The following is a 24,767-nucleotide window of genomic DNA, read 5'->3' as shown; positions in this document are numbered from 1 at the left end:
GGGTGTGACCCAAAAACCAAAAAACCAAAACCAAAACCAAAAAGAAAAAAAGAAAGAGTAGGGCCAATTTACTGGGTTGTTGAGAAGGACTGAGAAATTTGTGCCCATAAAAATAAGTATTTAAGGGGCTGGAGAGATAGCATAGTGATACGGTATTTGCCTTGCAAGCTGTTGACCAGTATAGATTGTCGTTTGAATGCCGGCATCCCATATGGTCCCCCGGGCCTGCCAGGAGCGATTTCTGAGCATAGAGACTGGAGTAACCCCAGAGTGCCGCAGGGTATGGCCCAAAAAACAAAACAAAAGAAATATTTAAGAGATCTGGGTATAAACAGATAAAAGTAACAAAGATAAATGAGAGTGAGGGCTTAGTTAACAAGTGGTTTCCAGGGGCTGGAGAGATGGCATGGATGATGCAAGAATAGCCTTCCATTCAGAAGGACAGTGGTTCGAATCCTGGCATCCCATATGATTCCCTGAGCTTGCCAGTAGCAATTTCTGAGTGTAGAGCCAGGAGTAACCCCTGAGCGCTGCCAGTGTGACCCAAAAACCAAAAAACGAAAACAAAAAAACCCAAAACAAGTAGTTCCCAAATTTATTTGTCTTACTTTCCTCTTTTCAGAAAAAAATAATACTCAGTGCCTCTACCAATATACCTTCTCTCTCTCTCTCTCTCTCTCTCTCTCTCTCTCTCTCTCTCTCTCTCTCTCTCTCTCTCTCTCTCTCTCTCTCTCTCTCTCTCTCTCTCTTTGGTTTTTGGGTCACACCCGGCAGCTCTCAAGAGCCACTCCTGGCTCAGAGCTCAGAAATTGCCCCTGGCAGGTTTGGGGGGACAATATGGGATTTCGGGATTCAAACTACCATCCTTCTGCATGCAAGGCAAATGCCCTACCACTGTGCTGTCTCTCCGGTCCCCAATATGCCTTCTTTTTTTTTTTTTGTGGTTTTTGGGTCACACCCGGCAGTGCTCAGGGGTTACTCCTGGCTCCATGCTCAGAAATTGCTCCTGGCAGGCACGGGGGACCATATGGGATGCCGGGATTCGAACCGATGACCTTCTGCATGAAAGGCAAACGCCTTACCTCCATGCTATCTCTCCGGCCCCTACCAATATGCCTTCTTTATGAACATAAATGCCCCCTACTTGCACCTGAGGCTGCCACCACAACCCTGGGTTGTCCTCTCAACACCTATTCAAGGACATTGCGCATTTTGGGAAATTTTAGTATATATGTTGAAAGTGCTTATATAAGAGGGGAAGTCAGGGAATGAATGGCCAATGACTGTAATGATTGTGCTCTTTTTATTTATTTTTATTTTTCTTTATTTTTTGTTTTTTGAGCCACACCCGGTACGCTCAGAAATCGGTCTGGCTTAGGGAACTATATGGGAGGCCGGGGAATCAAACTACAGTCCATTCTAGGTCAGCACATGCAAGGCAAATGCCCTGCTGTTTCTGCCACTGCTTTGGCCCCTGATCTTTTTTAATTTATTTTTTTCTTTTTCTTTTTGTATATTTTTTTTTGGGGGGGGGGCATACCTGGTGATGCTCAGTGGTCATTCCTGGCTCTGCTTTCAGGAATCACTCCTGGCATGGTTAGGGCCACCTTATGGGATACCAGGAATTGAACTCCAGTCTGCTGCATGCAAGGCAAGTGCCCTGCTCACTGTACTATCTCTCTAGCCCCATTTCCCATTTTTTGGTTTGTTTGTTTTGATTTTGGGCCACACCCAGTGTCACTCAGGGGTTCTCTTGGCTCTGCACTCAAAAATAGTTCTTGGTAGGCTCAGGGACCATAGAGATGCCGAGGATTGAACCTGGGTCCGTACTGCATCAGCTCCTTGCAAGACAAATGCCCTACCACATTGTGCTATCAGTCTGGTCCCATTTTTCATTTTTTTGTTTTGCTTTGTTTTGGGCCACACTTGGCGGCACTCTGGGGTTACTCCTGGCTCTGAGCTCAGAAATCCTGGCAGGCTTGGGGGACCATATGGGATGCCGGGATCAAACCTGGGTCTATTCCAGGTTGGCCTCATTTAAGGCAAATGCCTTACTGCTATGCTATTGCTCCGACCCCATTTCCCAGTTCTTAGTTACCACCATACTGATTTTCTTTTCCTCTATCTAGGCCACTGCAAATGACCTTCAAGAGAATATAATGAAGTTAAACAATGGGATGGCTTTTATGATTAAACACTCCCAAAAGCTTTTTAAGGTAGGTGATTTGGGATTTAGTCAGTGACTGGACTGGGTGGATGCAGGGAGTAAGGTGGGATCCTCAAAACAAAACTATGAAGATGATTGAATGCTGTGAAGATGACTGGATATGGAAGAGCCAGTAAATCAAGTTTGGATCCCTTCCCCTGAAGTCTTGAGATGGGGAGGGCTAAGAAGCTACTAGGGTATTTGATGCGCTGTGGGTAGAAGATTTCTCCTCCTAAGTAGTAGACTCTGCTCCATCTTGTATCATGACTTTTTTGCTTGTTTGTTTGTTTTTGGGTCACACCCGGCAGTGCTCTGGTTACTCCTGGCTCTATGCTCAGAAATCATTCCTGGCAGGTTCGGGGGACCATATGGTATGCCGGGATTCGAACCACCGACCTTCTGCATGCAAGGCAAATGCCTTTCCTCCATGCTATCTCTCTGGTCCCCAACTTTTATTTAAATTTTTTTTTTTCTTTTTGGGTCAAACCAGTGGTGCTCAGGAGTTACTTCTGGCTCTGATCAGAAATTACTCCGGATAGGCTCAGGGGATCATATGGGATCCTGAGGATCGATCCTGGGTTGGCTGCCTGTAAGGCAAATGCCCTACCTGCTGTGCTATTGCTCTGGCCCCCATCTTGTGCTTTTTCTTTCACTAAAGGCATCTGAGCAGTTTTGACTCTCCTGCCTGATAGAAATTTGATTTCTGACATTCTCCTATTATCTTGTCCCCTTTGTCCTTTTTATCCAAACTAGTAGTGTTTTTACTAACATAATTTTCTCAAGAACCTGGTTTTTGTTTTGTTGATTTCATTGGCATTCATTCCATTAGACAGAAGCCACACACACAACAGATTTTAGAAGCTAAGCCCTTCTCTCCTTTTGTTTCCTCCTGAGAAGGCTAAGAGGCAACACCTTTAAGAAGCTTTCTAGAAGCTTGATTGAGAGGGTCAGGCAGGTAGAGCTTTATTCTCTTGAAAGGGCTCTTTGTGTGGCTCTATACTGTGACCTTTTGATACTATTTTCAAAGGTTTTAGCAAAAGGTCACATAGTCAAGCTGTGATCTTTTCTTTGGAGTGCACTTTCCTGAACGTGAATTAAAAAAAAATGTATAGGGTCCACTCCAAGCTGTGCGTGGCTCGTGATTCAAGACGTGGCTCGTGATTCAAGACTGACAGAAGCCTGCTGGTTTAGCACTGGGCCATTAGGGTTACATCTGGTGGTCCTGTGTGGGTGGGGGACAGATCAGACCAGACCTGTGCTTTACCACATACACCATCTTCCAATTTTTAATTTTAACATCTTTCTATCTGGAAATGCTAAGACATTTTAAGATCATACAGTTCTGGTTCCTTGTTTTTCCCCTTAAGTTTAAAAAAAAGTTGGTAAACAAAAAAGAACTAAAAGTCAGTTATTTTTGTGTTTGGTCCAGTAGCATTGCTTTTACTCTATTGTTGTTCACCTTCTCATCAAGCACAACTGAAGCTCTACTTATTAAATAGTAGTTCTCTGTTTTTCTCTCCTCTTGACCCTGGCAACTGCCATTCTGCTTCTGCTTTCTGTGATATTGATTGTTCTGAATATCACATGTAAATGTAAACATACAGAATTTGTCTTTCTGTGATTGCCTGATGTGATCACAGTGGCATCGAGGTCGCCCATTCTTCAGCATATGTCAAATGTTTTTCCTTTCAAAATCGAATGGTATTCCGTTATAATCATTAAGTCCAGTAGATGATATCCCATTAAAATTGCTGTAAGACTCCATTTTAACTCTTTGGGGGTACATATATTCAGAAATGGAGTTACTAGGCCAGATGATAACTCTGTGTTAAATTGTCTAAAGCCTGCCTTGCTGTTTCCTTCATGTTTTTTTAGTCCATTTGATGTTCTCATAAATGATGCACAGGGGTTACCTATTTCTTCCCATTCTCACCTGTGTCTTCTTTCTAGTCACACCACTGTTCACATGGATGAAGTACCTCATTGGAGTTTTTGTTGTTGTTGTTGTTGTTGTTGTTGTTTTTGGTCATGCCTGGCAGCAATCAGTGGTCATTCCTGACTCTGCGCTCAGAAATCGCTCCTGGCAGGCTGGGGCAACCATATGGGATGCCAGGATTCGAATTACCTTCCGTTCTGGGGATCTGCTGTGTGCAAGGCAAATGCCCTAGTGCTGTGTTATCTCTTTGGCCCCCTACTGGAGTTTTGTTTTGAATTTTGTTGTGGAGTTCAGACCCTTCAGTGCTTAAGGGCCATCAGGGCTATACCTGCTAGTACTTGTAGGCCACAGAATACCAAGAACCATCGCCAGGACCTTACATATGTAGGGTATGTGCTCTATCCTTAGGATCATATTCCTAACCCTGCATTTTATTTTATTTTATTTTATTTTATTATTTTATGGAGGTTGTCATACCCCGTGGTATTTGGGACTTGACTCTGCTAAAGGATTATTCCTGGTGGTGCTGGAGGACCATATTGTGTACTGGGGAAGGTGCAGGGCATCAAATCCCTGCTACTTTATGCAAAGCAAATGCCCTACAGCTGTACAACTGGGCGTATAAGACGACCCCCTAATTTTGCAGTTAAAACATAGGTTTAGGCCTATATTCGCTGTATCAGACAGAACGTTCCTGTGCTGCAACTGTATGTACCACAGTGAGCCAATCACAACAAGCAAAGGTTCAAAGGTTCTACTGTAATAGACTTCCTCTGATTCTGGCCAATCTGAGCAGGCTTTTACAGTGTAGATTTGGGTCCAGAACATTGTCTAATTTGCATGCATCAAAAGCCTGCTTGGATTGGCTGAGTTAGAGAGGCGGTCCGAGCAGCCTGGCAGTGATTGGTACAGTATCGAGTTGGAAAATTCATTTTGTGGCAATATTCAGACAATTTTCGTTTAGCGGCATATTGAAACATTTTTCGGGATATACTCAGCGTATAAGATGACCCCCGATTTTCGGTTGACTTTTTTTTTGTTTCAAAAGTCGTCTTATACACCGGAAAATACAGTATATTATTTGTTACAATACAAAGGCAAATGGGATTATCAAAATCTAGATCAACAGGGGTCAGTTTGAAATGATTGTTCTCTCTCTTCTTAGCATTACATTAGTTAGTGGCTAAGGGTTTACTGGGTTGTATCTGGTACTAATTGAACCTCCTGTGTTACTGTTTAGACTCACTGAGCTTGGTAGATTACTATGTAATTTTCCTATTAGATCCCCTATGATACTATTGGGCTGCTATAAAATTTGAGGTGTCATATATCCATTTGTGGCTCCATGGTCCAGGATTTATAGATTTGAAATAAACTTGGGAGCTTGGCAGTTTCAAAAAGTTAAGTCACAGAGCTGGGCAGTTTCTGTCAGAGGGTTTCGGTATGCTGTGGTTCATGCAGAAAGAGGAATCTGTCCCGTCTCCCAATCCATTCCCCCACACCCCCAAAACCTTCCCCTTCTGAGAATGCTACAGAGGCTACCTGGAAGTATTGGGGACCTTTACTTTCTTTTGGAGCTTGGTCGAGGAACCAGGCAGTTTTTCTGCTGGAAAGATGGTGGATGTGGGCTGAAGCTGCTGGGTTTTCTGGTGGCAGGGTGGGTGTGGGGGCTTGACCCCACCACAGAGTTTTCATCCTCATAGGCTGGTCCCCCACTTGAGAATATTTGGTTGTTCATAATTGCAGTCTCGGAGCTGGGCCATTTTTGTCAGAGGGTGAAGGGGGTGTTGTTCAGTTGCTGTTGTTCATACAGAAAGGGGAACCTGTCTCCCTCCCCCTCCTTTCTGAGAAGGCCACAGACTATCTGGGAAGTATCTGCAGTCATTATTTTCTTTGGAGCTTGGTTGGGGAGCTGGCCATTTTTCTGACTATTTTGTTTGTTCAGTAGTTCTGTTCCCCTTAGTTACTCTGTCACCCCTTATCCTAGCAGTTTAATTCTTTAAGACTGGCAATAGTTTTTTTGTTGTGTGATAAGATGAAGATGAAGCCTTACATACATGTGTATGATGTGGTACTGTGCCACTTTTCTGCCCTCAGAATGTAACCTGATTGTCACTGATGTAAGACCCAAGACCTACCCACACTCCAGAAGAGAGGGGATTATTCAGTGTGTGATTATGGAGGCCACCCTAGGATTTGCTCATAGGATGGCAGTCTAGGATTTAGACTTGAATAATTTTTTACTTTGGAGTACTCTTTGGCTCACTAGGCCAAAACATAGGTGATGATGCATCATGAGGGTGGATTATTGCTCATGGCTCAGGTCAGGAGCTGAATAAGTGAATTTAAATAGTTGACTTAGAATAGTAGCAAAATGAATGCTGTTTGGTTTTGGTTTTGGTTTTGGGGTCATGCCTAAGACTCAGAAAATCTTTACAGCTCTGCTCAGGGGTCACTTTAAGCAGCAGGGGCTATGAGCTGGCATAGGAGTTCGACATGTGCTCTAGCCCATGGTGTCTTCTTTTGGGTCACTAAAGTAAGTGTGTGTGTGTGTGTGTGTGTGTGTGTGTGTGTGTGTGTGCGCGCGTGCAAGCACATATACATGTGTATTTGTGCGTGTGTTTTCATTCATTCAGTTTGGGGCCAAGGGGCCCGGAGAGATAGCACAGCAGTGTTTGCCTTGCAAGCAGCCGATCCAGGACCAAAGGTGGTTGGTTCGAATCCCGGTGTCCCATATGGTCCCCTGTGCCTGCCAGGAGCTATTTCTGAGCAGACAGCCAGGAGTAACCCCTGAGCAACGCCGGGTGTGACCCAAAAAACAAAAACAAAACAAAACAAAACAAAACAAAAAAAACAAAAACAGTTTGGGGCCAAACACAGTACTGCTTAGGACTTACCCCTGATTCTATACTTAAGAATCACTCCTGAAAAAAAAAAAAGAATCACTCTTAGTAGTTGTTGGAAGAATATCCAGATATCCAGCTGGGGTCAACCCTGTGTGAAGCAAGCATCTTATCCCCTACTCTCTGGCTTTGTTTATTTTTAATTTTAATTAAAAAAATTTTTGGACCAGACCCAGCGCACTCAGAGGTTACTTCTGGTTCTGCACTCAGAAATTGTTCCTGTCAGAGTGACTTTGGTGTAATGGCTAGTGAGACTACCTTGAATGCAGCTAACCCTCGACAGACCTCGGTTCGAATCCCAACCTCCCACATGGTCCCCAGAGCCTGACTTCTGGCTGCATAAATTGTTCCTGTCAGGCTTGGAGGACCATATAAAACACTGGGAATTGAACCCCAGGTCCATCCTGAGTCAGCTGCGTGCAAGGCAAACGCCCTACTGCTGTGCTGTTGCTTCAGCTCTGTCTGGCTTTGTTTAAAGCTTATGTTTAAGCTTGGATTCTATCATTCTTGCCAGAAAGAAACATTTTTGGTTAAAAATTAAATTATAGGTATAATAATATATTGCCATAGGGCTCCCCCCCACTGTGGAACTGGTTATTGAACCAAAGGCTTCACACATTCAAGCAAAAGCTTAACCATCAAGCCAGACTTCTGGCCTCAAAACATTTAAAAAGATAAAACCTTATTATAAACATTTTAAAATACAGAGAAAAATTCAAAGAATAAAATAGTAAACATAATTGTCCCTCAGGTTTAGCAAGTGTACTATTTACTGTATTTGCTTTTCTTAAGTATTCATACTTTTTTCTGGCATTAATCACTGATAGACAGTAAACTATAGGCATGAAACTTGCATCCTTTCCTTAGAATAAAACATTCTCTTTTTTTTTTTTTTTTTTTGTGGTTTTTGGGTCACACCCGGCAGTGCTCAGGGGTTATTCCTGGCTCCAGGCTCAGAAATTGCTCCTGGCAGGCACGGGAGGACCATATATGGGACGCCGGGATTCGAACCGATGACCTCCTGCATGAGAGGCAAACGCCTTACCTCCATGCTATCTCTCCGGCCCCAAAACATTCTCTTAATAGCCATAATATTGTATTCACAGCAGATTATTTATCTTCGATATTTTGGTTACATCTAAGTGTGCTAAGAAATCACTATATGAAATACTGAGGATTGCGTCTGATCAGCTGTGTGCAAGTGCCTTAACTCCTGAACTATTTCTCCACCTTTTGGATTTATTTATTTATTTATTTTTATTTTTTATTTTATTGGTTTTGGGGCCACACCTGATGATGCTCAGGGGTTACTCCTGGCTATGTGCTCAGAAATTGCTCCTGGCTTGGGGGACTATATGAGACACTGGGGGATTGAACTGTCGTCCGTCCTAGGCTAGCGAGGTCAAGGCAGACACCTTACCGCTTATGCCACCGCTCCGGCCCTCTTGGTTTTATTTTATTTTATTTTATTTTTTGGTTTTTGGGTCATACCCGGCAGTGCTCAGGGGTTACTCCTGGGTCTATGCTCAGAAATTGCTCCTGGCAGGCTCGGGGGACCATATGGGATGCCGGGATTTGAACCACCTTCCTTCTGCATGCAAGGCAAATGCCTTACCTCCATGCTATCTCTCTGGCCCCTTCTTGGTTTTATTTTTTTTTATTTTTTATTTTTTTTGGTTTTTGGGCCACACCCTGTGATGCTCAGGGGTTACTCCTGGCTATGCGCTCAGAAGTTGCTCCTGGCTTCTTGGGGGACCATATGGGACGCCGGGGGATCGAACCGTGATCCGTCCTAGGCTAGCGCAGGCACCTTACCTCCAGCGCCACCGCCCGGCCCCTTGGTTTTATTTTTAATAAAATTTTTTTTAGAGGTTAGACCTCAGAGTGCTGTGGGATTGGAGTTTCTTATCAGTGCTCTGGGGCTACTAGAGCCTGCGCCTCGGGCATAACTTAGGACACCCTTAATCTTATGGTATGTGTCCTACCATTTGAGCTGTCTTCCAGCCCTTTTTATTACTGTTTTTCCAGCTCATTTATATGTCTGTTCCCTTTTCTATAGTTCGTGTGAGCTGGAGGAGAGGTCTGAGGGCCAGAGAGACGCAGGGTAATCATTTTATGGAGATACTTCTGTGATATTTGTGTCTCTTGCATTTTGTTGCATCATATGAGGAGGTACAGAATGTCAGATTATCTTACTCTTAGTGATACTAATTTTACTGGCATATCTCACAGTTATAAAGGCACATTTCCCCCTCTGCAATTACTAAGTGATCTTTAGGGAGATTGCTTAACATGATTTTATTGGATATATGTATATGAGAACACCTATTAAAAAGTGGATCTCCCATTTTTTTTGTTTTTGGGTCACACCCGGCGGTGCTCAGGGGTTACTCCTGGCTATCTGCTCAGAAATAGCTCCTGGCAGGCACAGGGAACCATATGGGACACTGGGATTCAAACCAACCACCTTTAGTCTTGGATCGGCTGCTTGCAAGGCAAACGCTGCCGTGCTTTTTTCTTCCTTTTTTATTTGAAACATTCCTACATAATCCTTCTAAAAACTGGATTAGATTGGGTATTATAGAATAGTGATTTTCTAATTTTCTTATTTAATCTTCTTAGTTGGTTTTTTTGGAGGACAGTTTTTCTCCAAGTTTTAAAAAATTTGGTGGTTCATCACTAATCATCAGGGAGATGCAAAGCAAACAACAATGAGGTATCATCTCACACCACAGAGCCTGGCACACATCACAAAGAACAAGAACAATCAGTGCTGGCGGGGATGTGGGGAGAAAGGAACTCTCATTCACTGCTGGAGGGAATGCTATCTAGTTCAACCTTTCTGAAAAACAACTTGAGGATATTCCTCAAAAATCTGGAAATTGAACTCTCATGTGATCCAGCAATACCAACCACCCTAGGGATATACCCTAGGACCACAAAAACACATACAAAAAAACTTTTGTACACCTATGTCCACTGCTATGCTATTTACAGTAGTCAGAATCTGGAAACAATCCAGGTGCCCAATAACAGATGAGTGGCTAAAGAAACTGTGTTACATATGTACAATAGAATACTAAGCAGCTGTCAGGAAAAATGAAGTCATGAATTTTCTTATACATGATGGACATGGAAACTATTATGCTGAGTGAAATAAGTCAGAGGGAGAGAGATAGATACAGAATAGTCTTACTCATCTGTGGGATTTAAGAAAAATAAAGACAGTATGGTAACAATACCCAGAGACAATACAGATGAGGGCTGGGAGGACCAGTCCATGATGTGAAGCTTACTACAAAGCGTGGTAAGTGCAGTTAGAGAAATAACTACACCAACAATAATCATGAAAATGGTAGTGAGTGAGAGAAATAGAATGGACAGGCAGGGGGTGTGGAGGGCATTGGTGGAGGGAAGGTTGCACTGGTGAAGGGGGTGTATTTTTATGACTGAAACCCAACTACAACATGTTTGAAACTATGATGCTTAAATTAAGACATTATTTTATTTTAATTAATTGGTTTTTGGGTCACATCTGGTGACACTAAGGGGTTACTCCTGGCTCTGCACTCAGAAATCATTCCTGACTTGGGACCATATGGGATACTGGGGGATTGAACCACAGTCCATCCTAGGTCAGCTGCGTGCAAGGCAAACACCCTACTGTTGTGCCACCACTCTGGCCCCAAAAATATTTAAAAAAATTGTTTTGGTGTTGGTGTTGGTGTTGGTAGGGAGTCTCTCATTTAGCAGTATGAACTGGTGCCAGGATCAAATCTAGGCCTCAGGTTTACAGAGCAGGTGTTCTACTCTTGAGCCTAGTCCCAGTTCCTTCTAAGTTTCTGTCTGTGTGCTTATTTATCTTGGATCTATACCCAGCAGTGATCAGGGCTTTCTCCTGGCAGGGAGTTAGATTGTCAAGTGCCTTCCCTTTTGTACTTCCGCCCTTTCTAAGTCTTTAAGCAATGAGTACCTCTATATACTTATGAAGTTTTAGTTATTCAGAATGTTATACCATTTGGCTAGCTGTTTACCTTGAAAGCTGGCTCCTGCTGTCTTTTTTTTAGGGAGGTGGGAGTGGTAGTCCTGTATAAGGGCTTTGTGGTACCTGGGATTGAACTTGGGTCTCTTCCTTGCAAAAAGAGCATTCTAGGGGTTGGAAATATAGTACAACAGGTAAAAATTTGAATATAGACATGGCATATTTACTTAGTTGTTAATTATTTTTGGTTTTTGGGCCACACCTGGCAGCACTTGGGTTACTCCTGGCTCTGTACTTAGAAATCACTCCTAGCAGGCTTGGAAACAATATGGGATGCCAGGGATCAAACCTAGCTTGGCTATGTGTAGGCAAACGCTCTACCTGCTGTGCTATTGCTCCAGCCCCACATGCCATATTTAATTGCCTGATTTTGGGGGGTCAGACCTGGTTGGTGCTCAGGAAGTGCTTTTGATTTGGGGGGGGGGTCAATCTTGGCAGTGTTCATGTGGTCATGTACTTTTGGATATCAAATTTAGGACTCCTGCATGCAAAATGGGTACTTTAGTTCTTAGAGCTATCATTTGGCCCATATTTAATATTTTTTTGAGGGAGGAGGGCATTTGGGCCATACCCAGGAGTGCTTTAGAAGCCAATCACGTCTCTGCTCATGAGTGACTCCCCCCCTCCACGGTTGTATTATGGGACCATATGTGGTGCAGGAGATTTGAAACAGGTTAGTGGAATGTGAGACCAGCACCTTAACTGTGTACTATCTGCCTTGACCATATTTGATTTTTAAAACAGCTAACAGTGGGGTCAGAAGATAGTATAAGAACATAGAAATAGTATATTGCATGTGGCTGACCTGGGTTTGATTCTGGGCACCACACATACTCCTTGAGCATGCCAGGAGTGATCCTTGAACAGAGCCAGGAGTAAACATGAGCACTACCAGGTATGTCCAAGAACAAATAAACAAGAAATAAGATTAGGGGCCGGAGAGATAGCATGGAGATAGAGTTTTTGCCTTGCAAGCAGGACAGTGGTTCGAATCCCGGCATCCCATATGGTCCCCCGAGCCTGCCAGGAGCGATTTCTGAGCGTAGAGCCAGGAGTAACCCCTGAGCATTGCCGAGAGTGACCCAAACCCCCCCCCCCCAAAAAAAAAAAAAAGAAATAAGATGATGATATCTTCTTAGAGTTTTCACATTAGATTTTATTTATTTATTTATTTAATTTATTTATTTGATTTTTGGGCCATAACTGGTAGCACTCGGTTTACTGCTGGCTCTGTGCTCAGAAATGGTCCCTGGCAGACTTGGGGGACCACATGGGATACCAGGGATCAAACTCTGGTTCATCTCGGGTCGGCCACGTGCAAGACAAAAATGCCCTACTGCTGCATTTTTTTTTTCCATCAGATTTTAGGCAGATTTTTTTTGATGAAAACTGAAATTGGTACATTTTGGAACTCTTTTTCTGTGGGGAGGTGAGATTTTTTTTTTTTTTTTTTTACAATGTATTTGTTGTATTGTTGTGTGGCTTAAAAGAATTTTAGATGCTATTAACCACTGGTCTTTTTTTTTTTTTTTATTATATCTTGTCCAGGCTCCTGTTTATATTCGAGAATGTGCCAGATCACACTATTTGAGCTCCAGAACTCAAGCATCAAAGGTATGAATAGGAACAAAGAGATAGTCTGTTTATATATATTTTTTGAGAAAAAGAGAGAGAGAGAGAAAGAAAGAAAGAGAGGAGGAGATATGAGAGAGAGAGGGAGAGAGAGAGAAGGAAAAGAGTTGGTTGCTAGGAATCAATCCCAGGTCTCATGTATACAAGAAATGTGCTTTACTATTGAATTACATCCCTTTTCAGAATTAAGATTATTGAAATGTTTTTGGTTTTTGAAGCGGACCTGGCTGTGCACAGGAGTAACTCTGGCTTTGCACTCAGGAATCACTTCTGGCAGGCCTTGGGGATGACATGGGAAGCCAGAGATCAAACCCAGGTTAAACACATGCAAGGCAAATACTATGCTATTGCTTCAGCACCTAAGATTATGGAACTTTTAAAACTAAGTATGAAATTGGGCTGTAGCAATAGCACAGTAGATAGGGCATTTATCTTCCATGTTCCCAGCTGGATTTGATCCCCAGCACCCCATATTTTCCCTCAAGCACTTCCAGGAGTGATTCCTGAGTCTAGAGCCAAAGTAATCTCTGAGCATTGCCAGGTGTGGCCCCAAAACAACAAAAAAGCAAACACAAACAAATAAAAATACTCTTGCAGGGACTGGGGAGATGATTCAAAGGGCTGGAATATGTGCTTTGAATGTGGGATCCTCAGCTTTGATTCCCTTGAGCACTATTAGGAGTAGGGCCGTCCAAAAGCCATCATGCACTGTCTTATCTGCCTCACATAAGAGTTCCTCCTGGGCCGGAGAGATGGCATGGAGGTAAGACATTTGCCTTGCATGCAGAAGGGCAGTGGTTTGAATCCCAGCATCCCATATGGTCCCCCGAGCCTGCAAGGAGCGATTTCTGAGCGGAGAGCCAGAAGTAACCCCTGAACACTGCCAGGTGTGACCCAAAAACCAAAACTAAATAAAGAGTTCCACTGCTGATGGATTCCATGGATTGTTTCACATTGTTTCCTAAAGTCCTTATGCATTGACAGTATTTGATATAAATAGTCAGTTGATAGCAAATGTTTTATGGAGATGCTGTAAAGCTAGTACACCGCTAAGGCTTCTCAGCTCACCAAACAATGTGAATCACCTGCATCACATGTGGGTTCCTGAGCACCACCAGGGTCACTCCTGAGTACAGAGCCAGGAATAGCCCCTGAGCATGGAAGGTGTGGCTCAAAGCAAAAACAAAGCTGATGTTTTATAGTAATTAAAGTACAATTTTGTGTATTTGTGTGTGTATATATGTATATATATGTGTATATATACATGCAGATATAAATATATGTATATATATATATGTACACACAGATTTAAATTACTTTATTTAAGATCATGTATCACATAGTTGATATAATACATTTGCTTCCAGGTAAGGGGGAGTGAAAATTAATTTAAAATAGAAAAAAAGAAAAAAAAGAAAAGGAGGGGGTTGGAGAGATAGCATGGAGGTAGGGCATTTGGCTTGTATGCAGAAGGACAATGGTTCGAATCCTGGCATCTCATATTATCCCTCAGGCCTGCCAGGAGCGATATCTGAGCTTAGAGCCAGGAGTAACCTGACCTGTGTGACCCAAAAATCAAAAAAAAAAAAAAAAAAAAAAAAGAAAAAGAAAAGAAAGAAAGAAAGAAAAGGAAAGGGAAGGAAAGGAAAGGAAAGGAAAAAAAATAAAGCACAGCACCAAGAAAAATATTTTTTGAGATAATGTTTTAATTATTTTAATTTTTAAGATTAAGCATCCTCATTGACAATCCAGAAACAGTCCTTGGTGACCCTTTGGATTCATATACATGAAACAGTTAAAAGTCAGTGAAAAGCAGGAGAAAAGAACATGTTTACAGTTGCAGTTGTGTCCTCAGTCCTGTTTCAAAATTATCCGATTTCACTTACTAAACCATAAGGAAAGACAATTCTTTCCCAAAAGCCAACAAACAGAACTTAAACTCAGGGATTGAGGTGTCATGCTAAAATCATGCCCTGAACACTGCTGCTTTAAAAAAAAAAAAAAAGGGGGGGCCGGAGAGATGGCATGGAGGTAAGGCGTTTACCTTTCATGCAGAAGGTCATCGGTTCGAATCCCGGCGTCCCATATGGTCCCCCGTGCCTGTCAGGAGCAGTTTCTGAGCACAGAGCCAGGAAAAACCCCTGAGCACAGCCGGGTGTGACCCAAAAACCACAAAAAAAAAAAAAAAAAAAAAAAAAAAAGGAGTGGAGGTGGGGAGAGAAAAAACCAAATTTCCTGTTTCTCATTAGAGAAAACTTTTACCAAGAATTGAGTACTATCATGTGGACTTCAAAATATAGAAAATTATAGTTTGGCTTGCTCTGCATGGAAATCTGTAGAGCTTTTGCCTTGTGCAGACAAGGAAATAAAGCATGGGCTAGCACCAAGAAAATTTGTGAAAATTATTGTATCTCACAATAAGGTCATTAAGTCATCATCAGAAGGTTTAGCTTTTGTTGCTAATTGTTCATTCTGTTACTTCTTTTGCTTCTGAATATTTGGTGGCTTCAGATACACATTGTTCTCAAAATTGTCTAATATGAGGATGACAGTATTAAAAAATTTGGAGCTGGCTTGCAGCCATGAATGCGGCCTTGGAGTCTAGGAGTTCCAAGCACTATTGCTGATACTGTGACTTCTGTGGGGTGTGTTTTTAGCTGACAGGCTTTCTGGAAGTTCAAGAAGGAAGGATGGGGGAGGTGGGATAGGAGGAGAAGGGACCTCCATTCACTCCAAAAAAGTCCTGGTGTTGTCAGCCCAAAGACTGGCATACCTGAAGTCTTGGTCAGATTGGTGTGTCTGCAGAAAGCTATAGAGAAGGGGCTGGAGTGATAGTGTAGCGGTAGGGCCGATCCAGGATGGACCTTGGTTTGATCCCCCAGTGTCCCATGGTTCCCTGAACCAGGAGCAATTTATGAGTGCAGAACCAGGAGTAACTGAACATCACCAGGTGTGGCCCCAAAACAAAATAAAACAAAAACAAAAACAAACAAAAAGAAAGCTATAGAGAAGTGGTGAAACTGGGCCATTGGCAAAAGTGACTGTTGTGGGTGGTGGGTTGCAACTGACATGACTTCAGCAGGGCAGGGACTTAGCCCACTCTCTTCTAAGATTGCCAGCTTTTAGCTGTATGACTGGTATACCCATAATTTTTTCACGGCTTGGTTTACATCTCTTTCGAGAACATAGTGGGTCTATAGAGCTGGCTGAATATAAATAAGGCTACTGCATTTTCGATGTATTCCATTTATTTTAGGTTCATTAGAAATACTAGGGGCCGGAGAGATAGCATGGAGTTAAGGCGTTTGCCTTTCATGCAGGAGGTCATCGGTTCGAATCCCGGCGCCCCATATGGTCCCCTGTGCCTGCCAGGAGCAATTTCTGAGCCTGGAGCCAGAAGTAACCCCTGAGCACTGCCGGGTGTGACCCAAAAACCACAAAAAAAAAAAAAAAAAAAAAAAAAAAGAAATACTATCAGGTTGCTAAAAAACTTGCAACTACATGAGATTATTAAGGAAATGTATAGGCCGGAGAGATAGCATGGAGATAAGGCTTTGCCTTGCATGCAGAAGGATGGTGGTTCAAATCCCGGCATCCCATATGGTCCTCTGAGTGCTGGGGGCAATTTTTGAGCGTAGAGCCAGGAGTAGCCCCTGCCAGGTGTGACCCAAAAACAAAAACAAAACAAAACAAAAAAACAAAACCAAAACCCCCCCCAAAAAAAACAAAAAAAAAGAGAGGAAATGTATGATGTTTATTAAGAAGACTACATAAGATTTATTTACTTATATTTTGGGGGGGGGGTTTGGGGCCATATCTGGTGACACTCAGGGGTTACTCTTGGCTCTGTGCTCAGAAATTGTCTGGCAGACTTAGGAGACCTTATGGGACGCCGGGGGATCGAACTGCAGTCTGTCCTATGTCAGCTGCATGCAAGGAAAATGCCCTACCGCTGTGCCACCGTTGCGGCCCCGAGTGTGACTTGTTAATGCAGGTTTCTCTTTATCTGATAATATATTTAGATTTCTGTTTCTAGGTATAATATGCCATGTTCTCCAGCACCCTCTCTTTTGTTCTAGGGTTGTGGGAACACGAAAGAAAAAGCAGGCAGAATGTATTTATTTCCATCTTTTATTTTTTCTCTAGGATGATCTTGATCTGACACTTTCATGTCATGCTAAGTCCTTCCAGCTGGTAAAGTCTCGACAGAACCAGCTGGAGTCCTACTCCCAGGAGGAGACGCAGCAGCGGACAGAGGAGGCGCTGCGAGACCTGTTCCAGCATGTCCACAACATGCCAGAGTCCTCGAAGAAGAAGCAGCTCATCAGACAGGTGCCTGGTGTAGATAGAGGCCTTTGAATTAGTCCTCATTTGTATCTCAATTGGTTTCCTTTGGTTTTGTTTCTCCATTGCCTTCTCATTTGGCTTTTCCCCCTTCCCTTGGGGGTGGGCTTTATTTATTTATTTATTTTTTTAATCTCAATAAAGACTACTCTGGAGGCCTGAGGTGGAAGTTGCTATCTAGGCTCCTGGTTCTACATGGTAGAGCGACTGGCTTGTGGTGAACAGCTTGCAGTGTGAGTTTCTTGCTTGTGAAACCTTCCTAACTATATGAATTATTTATTGTGGGCAATTGCTACTGGACCAGTGTCTCTTGTCCTACCTGAAGAGGAGGCATGGGATTCCCTCTTCCTCTCTGGGGATTGTGGAACACACAACCTACCATTCAACACCCATACCTGGGATGATGACTCAGCTCTCAGGAGGTGACAGGGTTGTGTGGTCACTGGGAATCCTGTGAAGTATCTCATATTTGCCAGGGAGGAAGGTCAAAGGGCTCAGTGTTCTCAAAGGAGTACAATGCTCTGGAGGCAGGAGGTCTGGGTGTGATCTCTGGTCTCATGGTCCCCAAGGCCCAGTCACTGATGACACTAGGTATGTTTGTTCTCCATCACTCCCCTTGGAATCTCCTTTAGGCCAGGAATAGCTCCGTAGGACTAACACAAGCTTTACAGCTTTGAGGCCCTGAGTTCAGTCCCTACACCCCTTACTCCCCAGAAACCTCTCATTTTATATTTTCTTTTTTTTGGGGTGCTATATCCTTTGATGCTCAGGAATCACTTCTGACTATGCTAAGGTGACTGCATATAGTATCAGGGATGGAATTGAGATCAGCCATATGCAAAGCAAGTGCCTTAGCCCGTGCTCTGTCTCTATGACCCTCATTTAATATTTGCTTAGCCAGGAAGGCAAACTTGCATATATATAGCCTCATTAGCAGACTTCGTACAGTGCCTTCTGGAGAGAGAAATGGAGGCATTTCAATTTTTAAGAGTTAAATAGGGATCCGTGTTAGAGATTCTTTAATTTTGGTCATTGTAACAAGTGTGCTGAGAGAGAACCAGCACTTACATGTTCCAAAGTTTAAACTCTCAGCCTTCTTGGCAAATAACTTTACCTTTCAGAATTTCAGTTTTCTTGTTTGTAATGTGGTAATTATAATGTCCATGTCTTGTGGTTGTAAAGATGAGAGGGAATCTGCTAGTATAGCGAGCAAAAGTGGTAGCTCTTACAAAGGCTTTGTTTGTAGTTAGAGCACATATAGATCAAGTTGCTAGCCTAAATCTAGAAATAGGAATCCTAGTGGCTAACTTGGTTTTCTTTGGAACTCTGGAAGCAAATTTAAACTTCTCATTTGCCATTTTAAGACTCAAATTGTTGCTGAAGTAAATTCTGATGACTTGGTTCGTTTCTCAGAAAATTTATTTGGTCTCGAGTCTCTTCAATTTGAGCTGACCAGGCAAGAGTAGTCTCTTGCCTTCCTGTTCATCTGGACTTTTATTTATTTTTATGCATAGGCCCAGAAAGTGCTCAGAAAGTGTTGAGCTCAACTGCTATTTTTCTGGGTGGCAGGGGTGGGGGCCACACCTGACAGTGTAGAAAGAACTACTGCCCCTTCATGTTGTTCAGGGCTCATTCCCTGGCAGTGCTTAGGGGACTTTGTGATGGTTATTGATTGAACTTGGAGCTCCCACTTGCAAAACGTGCACTCTTCCTGTTCCTGAGCTGAGCTGTTTTTAATTGAAAAAGTCCTTTGAGAGCAATAGCACAGTGGGTAGGGTGTTTGCCTTGTGCGTGGCCCACCCAGGTTTGATCCTTGGCACAACCCATGTGGTTCCCTGAGCATCTCCAGGAATGACCACTGAGTGCAGAGCCAGGAGTAATCCCTGAACACTGCCCATTGTTGCTCAAAAGCAAAACAAAACAAAACAAAAACCAAACAAAAACAAACAAAAAAACACCCCAAAAGTCCTTTGAGCGAGGCTGGCAAGACAGCTCAATGTGTTTATGGTGGAGTTCAGCACCAGATGGCTCACTTTACAGGAAGGAGGCCAGGTTTATCCGGTTCCCTCAGACTTCTGGGTTTAGCCAGTAAGTTTTTCACTCTTTTTAGGAAAATAAGAAATTATAGAGAATAAGGAGAAAATAAAATACTCATTTTATTAGTGTTTATATTTTGGGTATTTCTCTTTTTTTTTTTTTTTTTTTTGTTTTTTGGGTTATACCCGGCGGTGCTCAGGGGTTACTCCTGGCTGTCTGCTCAGAAATAGCTCCTGGCAGGCACGGGGGACCATATGGGACACCGGGATTCGAACCAACCACCTTTGGTCTTGGATCGGCTGCTTGCAAGGCAAACACCGCTGTGCTATCTCTCCGGGCCCGGGTATTTCTCTTTTTGTATGAATATATTTTTACATAATTATGATCATACCATAGACAACATAGTCTATTCATTTTTTGCAAATATTACATTATAAGCATTTTATTATGCATGGTAGCAATGTTATGCCATACATTTAAAATATTGCCATTTCTTTTAGAAGAAATCACAACTATTATTTTCTAGGGTTTCACCTGTCATGATTAAAAATAATACTCAGTGTATAAGCATTTAAACCTCCAGAAAAGTATAAAGAAAATTAAAATTTCTTTTATATAATATATATATATATATATATATATATATATATATATATTTGGGGGGGTTTGGGTCACACCTGGCAGTGGTCAGGGGTTACTCCTGGCTCTACACTCAGAAATCGTTCCTGGCAGGCATGGGGGACCATATGGGATGCTGGGATTCAAATCATAGTCTGTCCTGAATTGGCTGCATGCAAGGCAAATGCCTTACCACTGTGCTATCTCCCCAGCCCCTATATGTTTCTTATTTTAAGATCATTTTTGAGTTTATAAATCTTGCTTATAAATATTTGGATTGCACATTATATCTCAGATAAGGCATAGTCAGTATACCTCTTTTTTTAAAAAATATTATATATATATATATATATTAGGCTGTACCTATATATGTATATCTATCCTTCCACCCACCTACCCATCCATCTATCTATATATCTCTCTGTCTGTCTGTCTGTCTATCTATCTATCTATCTATCTATCTATCTATCTATCTATCTATCTATCTATCTATCTATCTATCTGTCTATATTATTCTATTTGGGTTGCACTTGGTACTTAGACTACTCCTAATTCAGTGGCATTCCCAGTGATGCATACCTGTTTCCTTTTTCCATTAATTTTTTTGGGGGGAGACTATACTCAGCATTGCTCAGTGCCTACTCCTGACTCTGTACTCACTGATCATTCCTAGCAGAGCTTGGGGGATCATATGGGGTAGCCAGGGTTAAAACCTGGGTTGGCCACATATAAGGCCAAGTGCCTTACCTGTTTTACTATCTCTCCAGTCTTCCTCCTGCCCAGTACTTTTTAAGTTTGGCTGGAGAGATAAATCAAGTGGCTAAGTACAGGATCTGCATGCCAGAGGCCTAGATTTGACCATTGGCATATTGAGGTCTCCAAACCATCACCAGGAATTATCATGAGCACCAAGCTGGAAATATTCCCTATTGCATCTTGGGGTGGGCCCTGAAGGGTAAAACAAACAAAATTGTCAGCATTTGATCTTTTGTTGTTTTTGGGCCACACTCGGCAGCACTCAGGGGTTACTCCTGGCTCTATGCTCAGAAATTGCTCCTGACAGGCAAACGTCTTACCTCCATGCTATCTCTCCAGCCCCAGCATTTGATTTTTTTTTTTTTTTTGTTTTTTGGGTCACACCTGTCAGTGCTCAGGGGTTACTCCTGGCTCTATGCTCAGAAATCGCTCCTGGCAGGGTCAGGGGACGACCACATGGGATGCCAGGATTTGAACCATTGACCTGCATGAAAGGCAAACACTTTATCTCCATGCTATCTCTCTGGCCCCATGCATTTGATTTTTTAAAAGTAAATTTTTAAAATCAGAAATAACAGTTTAGAGAAAAATTAGAGATACTAGAAAATCATCCTATATTTTTCACTCAGTTTTTCCTCATTTTAGCATGGTTAAAATAAAAAAAAAGGGGGGGGGAGCCGGAGAGATAGCATGGAGGTAAGGCGTTTGCTTTTCATGCAGAAGGACGGTGGTTCAAATCCCAGCATCCCATATGGTCCCCTGTGCCTGCCAGGAGCAACTTATGAGCATAGAGCCAGGAGTAACCCCTGAGCGCTGCCGGGTGTGACCCAAAAACAAAACAAAACAGAAAAGCATAGTACATTACTAGTAGCGTTATAGACTTTATTCAGAGTTGACCAGTTTTTCCACTAACAGTCCTTTTCAGTGACAGGATCCGATCCAAGATATCACATTGTACTTAAAAAAATGTACATATTCTCTCTCCTTTCTCTCTCTGTCCTTTATGAAAGGAACCAGACTATATCACACAGTCTGGATTGTGCTGATTGCATTGCTGTGGTGGCATTTCACCTGTCTTCTAGTTCTCGACATATGCTACTCTAGTAACAATTAGGTTTGATTCCAGAAACTTGCTCTTCATTTTGTTTTGAGCTATATCTGGCAGTTCTCAAAGGATTCTCCTGGCTCCATCCTCAGAACTTACTGCTGGTAGTGAGGGGGAACCATGTAGTGCTGAGGACTGAACCCAGGCTTCTTGTGTGCAAAGCATGTATTCATCCCATGAACTGTTTGTTTCACCCAATTATTTTATAATGGGTGTTGTGGCTTGAACTCAAGGTATCACACATACAAAGTATAGCAATGCTCTATTCCTAAACCTGATTCTAGAAGCTTGGTCTGATTTCAGTTTGATTGGTAGTGGTGGTATTTTGGACCACACCAAGCTATGTTGTTGAACCTATGCAGTGCCTGGGATCGAACTGGGTTAACACTATGCAAGGCAGGCACCTTCTCCCTGGTACTATCTTTAGACCCAATTGTTGACACATTTATTATTTTGGTTTTTGGGCCACACGCTGTGGCACTCAGGGCTTTTTTCTTGACTCTGCTCTCAGTGATTAACTAATGTCAGGACTCAGGGACCATATGGGATGCTGGGCATTGAACCCATGTTGGCCCCATGCCAGACAAATGTCCTACCCTCTGTACTGCAGCCTCCCAGATACTTTTCAATTTAACTTAAATACTCATCAGAGTAATTTAATATGTTTTTTATTAAAAAACAACAAATTGATTTGGCTTTGTCAGCTTCCTTTCTGCTTCTGTGATTTGCTGATGTACTTACTAATCCAAGAACTCACTTTTTCTTGACTGATTTCTCTGATCAATTGTACTTACAGTATTGTTTGACTTTAGCTGGGAGGATATTAACATAATTTCCTTCCTTCTGTCAGTTCCATAAGCAGTCTGCAACGCAGACCCCAGGCCGGGAGCCGTCTTCTCCCCAAATGAAGAAGAGGGTCCGTTCGCGCTCCTTCAGTGGCCTTATTAAGGTAGGTGTCTGCTCTCCTCTCTCCCTCAACAGGGAGAAATTGGACAAGACTCAGTCTGAGGGCTTCATTCTTGTCCAGGCATTTCCTTTACCCCTTTAGCCACATCCCTGGCTACCAGTCTGGTTCTTACACATGAAAAGTTTTCTGTGTTCATGCATATTCTGTGGGGTTCCTAAAAGAGGGTTCATGTATAAGAGGATAAGGAGTGACTGAAGAAACATTTTCTTTTTTTTTCAAATGATTTTGCTGTTCTTCTATCTGAGAAAGGTCATAGTGATTGGGAAAGTGAGGAATGAAAATAATAAAGGTCCTTCCTTCTCTTCTGGTGCTGAAAACAGCTCTAATTTTCAGCATGTAGAGTCCCTTTTGTTCATAACCTGCTTTGAGCCTACATGCTTACTCTAAATGAATAAAAAGTGAGAGTTGACAGAGACCAGGGACATTGTTTGAATATGGATTTTCTAATAGGATGGTTTCAGGCATTCAGACTCTTGTCATCTTAATATTTGTTCTATTTTCTCCTTTGTATCAAATTTATTAAAAACCTTGTTTTATCAAATTCATGTGTTTATTTGCTTCCCTTCATGGTGACAAGAAGTACTCTGATCTTGCTGTGGTGCTCACCAGTAGGGGCTTTTTGGATTTGGCTGCAGTGCTCGCTGAGGTTTTGTGTGTGTGTGTGTGTGTGTGTGTGTGTGTGTGTGTGTGTGTGTGTGTGTGTACTTGTAGCCTCATAGCTGTACATGGCAGGTGTTATCACTGAGCTGTCCCCAGTTCTAGAAATTTTTTTCTTTTGCCTTTATGATATTCATCCCTGTGTTTCTGGGCCAGACAGGCTGGCATGGGCCCAGCTGTGCAGGGCAGCCCTGGTGAGTGTGCTGTGGGCTAGCAGGGCTATATCCATGTTGCTCTGGGCCACCAAGACTAAACCAGCTGTGCTGAAATTGGGGTTGGGGGCATACCATGTCATGACTGAATTTAGGGTCTCATACACGGAAACAGGTGCTCCTGCCTTGACTTAACTCTCCAGCCCCTAAAAAATCTTCTTTTTAAAACAAATGCTGTATATTCTGTGCTGCACTAAAGCTCTAGTTTAAGTCTTCATGAGCAATTCGAGCTTGCTGTTAAGGGCTATTGCCTTTAGGTGGCAGTAGATAACTTGATTATGTCATCAAAATGGCAAGGGTCAGTTTACTTGGAGGAGAAAGATTAGCAATAATCTGTGTTCTACTATGTTAAGGTTTACTCAAGGCAGCGTGGTCCACAGCTGTGTTTCATGCAAAGGTTTCCTGCATACAACATCCTAGCACCGCACCCTCCACCAGAGTGTCTGCTCCCCTCCACCACTGTTCTACAGTCCCTTTCCATATTTCTTTTTCTTTTTGGTTACTTTTGGGCCACACCTGGCAGTGCTCAGGGATTACTCCTGGCTCTGCACTTACAAATTAATCTTGATAGACTTGGGGACCATATGGGATGTTGGGGGATCAAACTCAGGTCGATGTAAACTACATGCAAGGAAAATGCACTACCCGCTCTACATCACTCTGGCCCCATGCTGTTGTTTTATTTTTTAGGGGGTGGGAGACACTACATTTACTGGTACTCGGGCGACTTCTTTTGACTGTGCTTTGGGGATCTCCAGGCTATGCTTGGGGACAATGCAGTACTAGAATCAATCCTAAGCCTCAACATGTAATGCATTTGCTCAACCTGCTTAGTTGTCTCTCCAGTTAGTTGATTTGGAAGTCTGTCATTCCTTCTGACTTCCCTGCCTTGATAATAACAGTGAGATAAATGTCCTGCCATGTATTAGTCAAACAAATGCTCAAAGTTGTATGGAAGGGCTGTGGAGGTGGCATGTGTGAGGCCCTGGGTTTGATCCTTGTTCCTGCAACAAGCAGCAAAAAAACACCCAAATCAAAGTATAATTTGAGATGAATACAGTTGTATTTATCTCCACAGTGAGCTCTTCTGCACCTGGTTCTAGATATAGTGGTAATTGATGCTTGAAATGAAAACATTTGACATCCTCTCAAGACTGCCCATTCTATCTGAAAGAGAATTTAGAACCTTAGAATTATAAATATTGTGTCTTACCATTAGTGTGAGCATTTTAAAACAGGAATGTTAACAAATTGTTTAAAGTAGCAGGTTATGGGCCAGAATGATAGCATAGCAGGAAGGCATTTGCCTAGCACGCAGCTGACCCTGAACGAACCTGGGTTGTCCCATATGG

The 24,767-nt window shown here is 42.6% G+C and overlaps 1 protein-coding gene across 1 annotated transcript in view; it reads left to right on the top strand.

The window, feature by feature from the left end:
- ARHGAP19 (Rho GTPase activating protein 19) overlaps window positions 1–24,767 on the top strand; it is a 73,704-nt gene that overhangs the window by 40,269 nt on the left and 8,668 nt on the right. Inside the window, exons 6-9 of the mRNA XM_049790405.1 lie at window positions 2,130–2,216; window positions 12,636–12,701; window positions 16,866–17,051; window positions 22,430–22,528. Of these exons, the coding sequence (XP_049646362.1) occupies window positions 2,130–2,216; window positions 12,636–12,701; window positions 16,866–17,051; window positions 22,430–22,528 (438 nt within the window). The remainder of the gene's footprint in view (window positions 1–2,129; window positions 2,217–12,635; window positions 12,702–16,865; window positions 17,052–22,429; window positions 22,529–24,767) is intronic.

This window comes from Suncus etruscus, chromosome 17 (assembly GCF_024139225.1).
Source record: "Suncus etruscus isolate mSunEtr1 chromosome 17, mSunEtr1.pri.cur, whole genome shotgun sequence".
In the NCBI taxonomy this organism is placed as follows: domain Eukaryota; kingdom Metazoa; phylum Chordata; class Mammalia; order Eulipotyphla; family Soricidae; genus Suncus; species Suncus etruscus.
The sequence above is the reverse complement of the archived record's forward strand: the minus strand, read 5'-3'. Positions and strand labels throughout refer to the sequence as shown.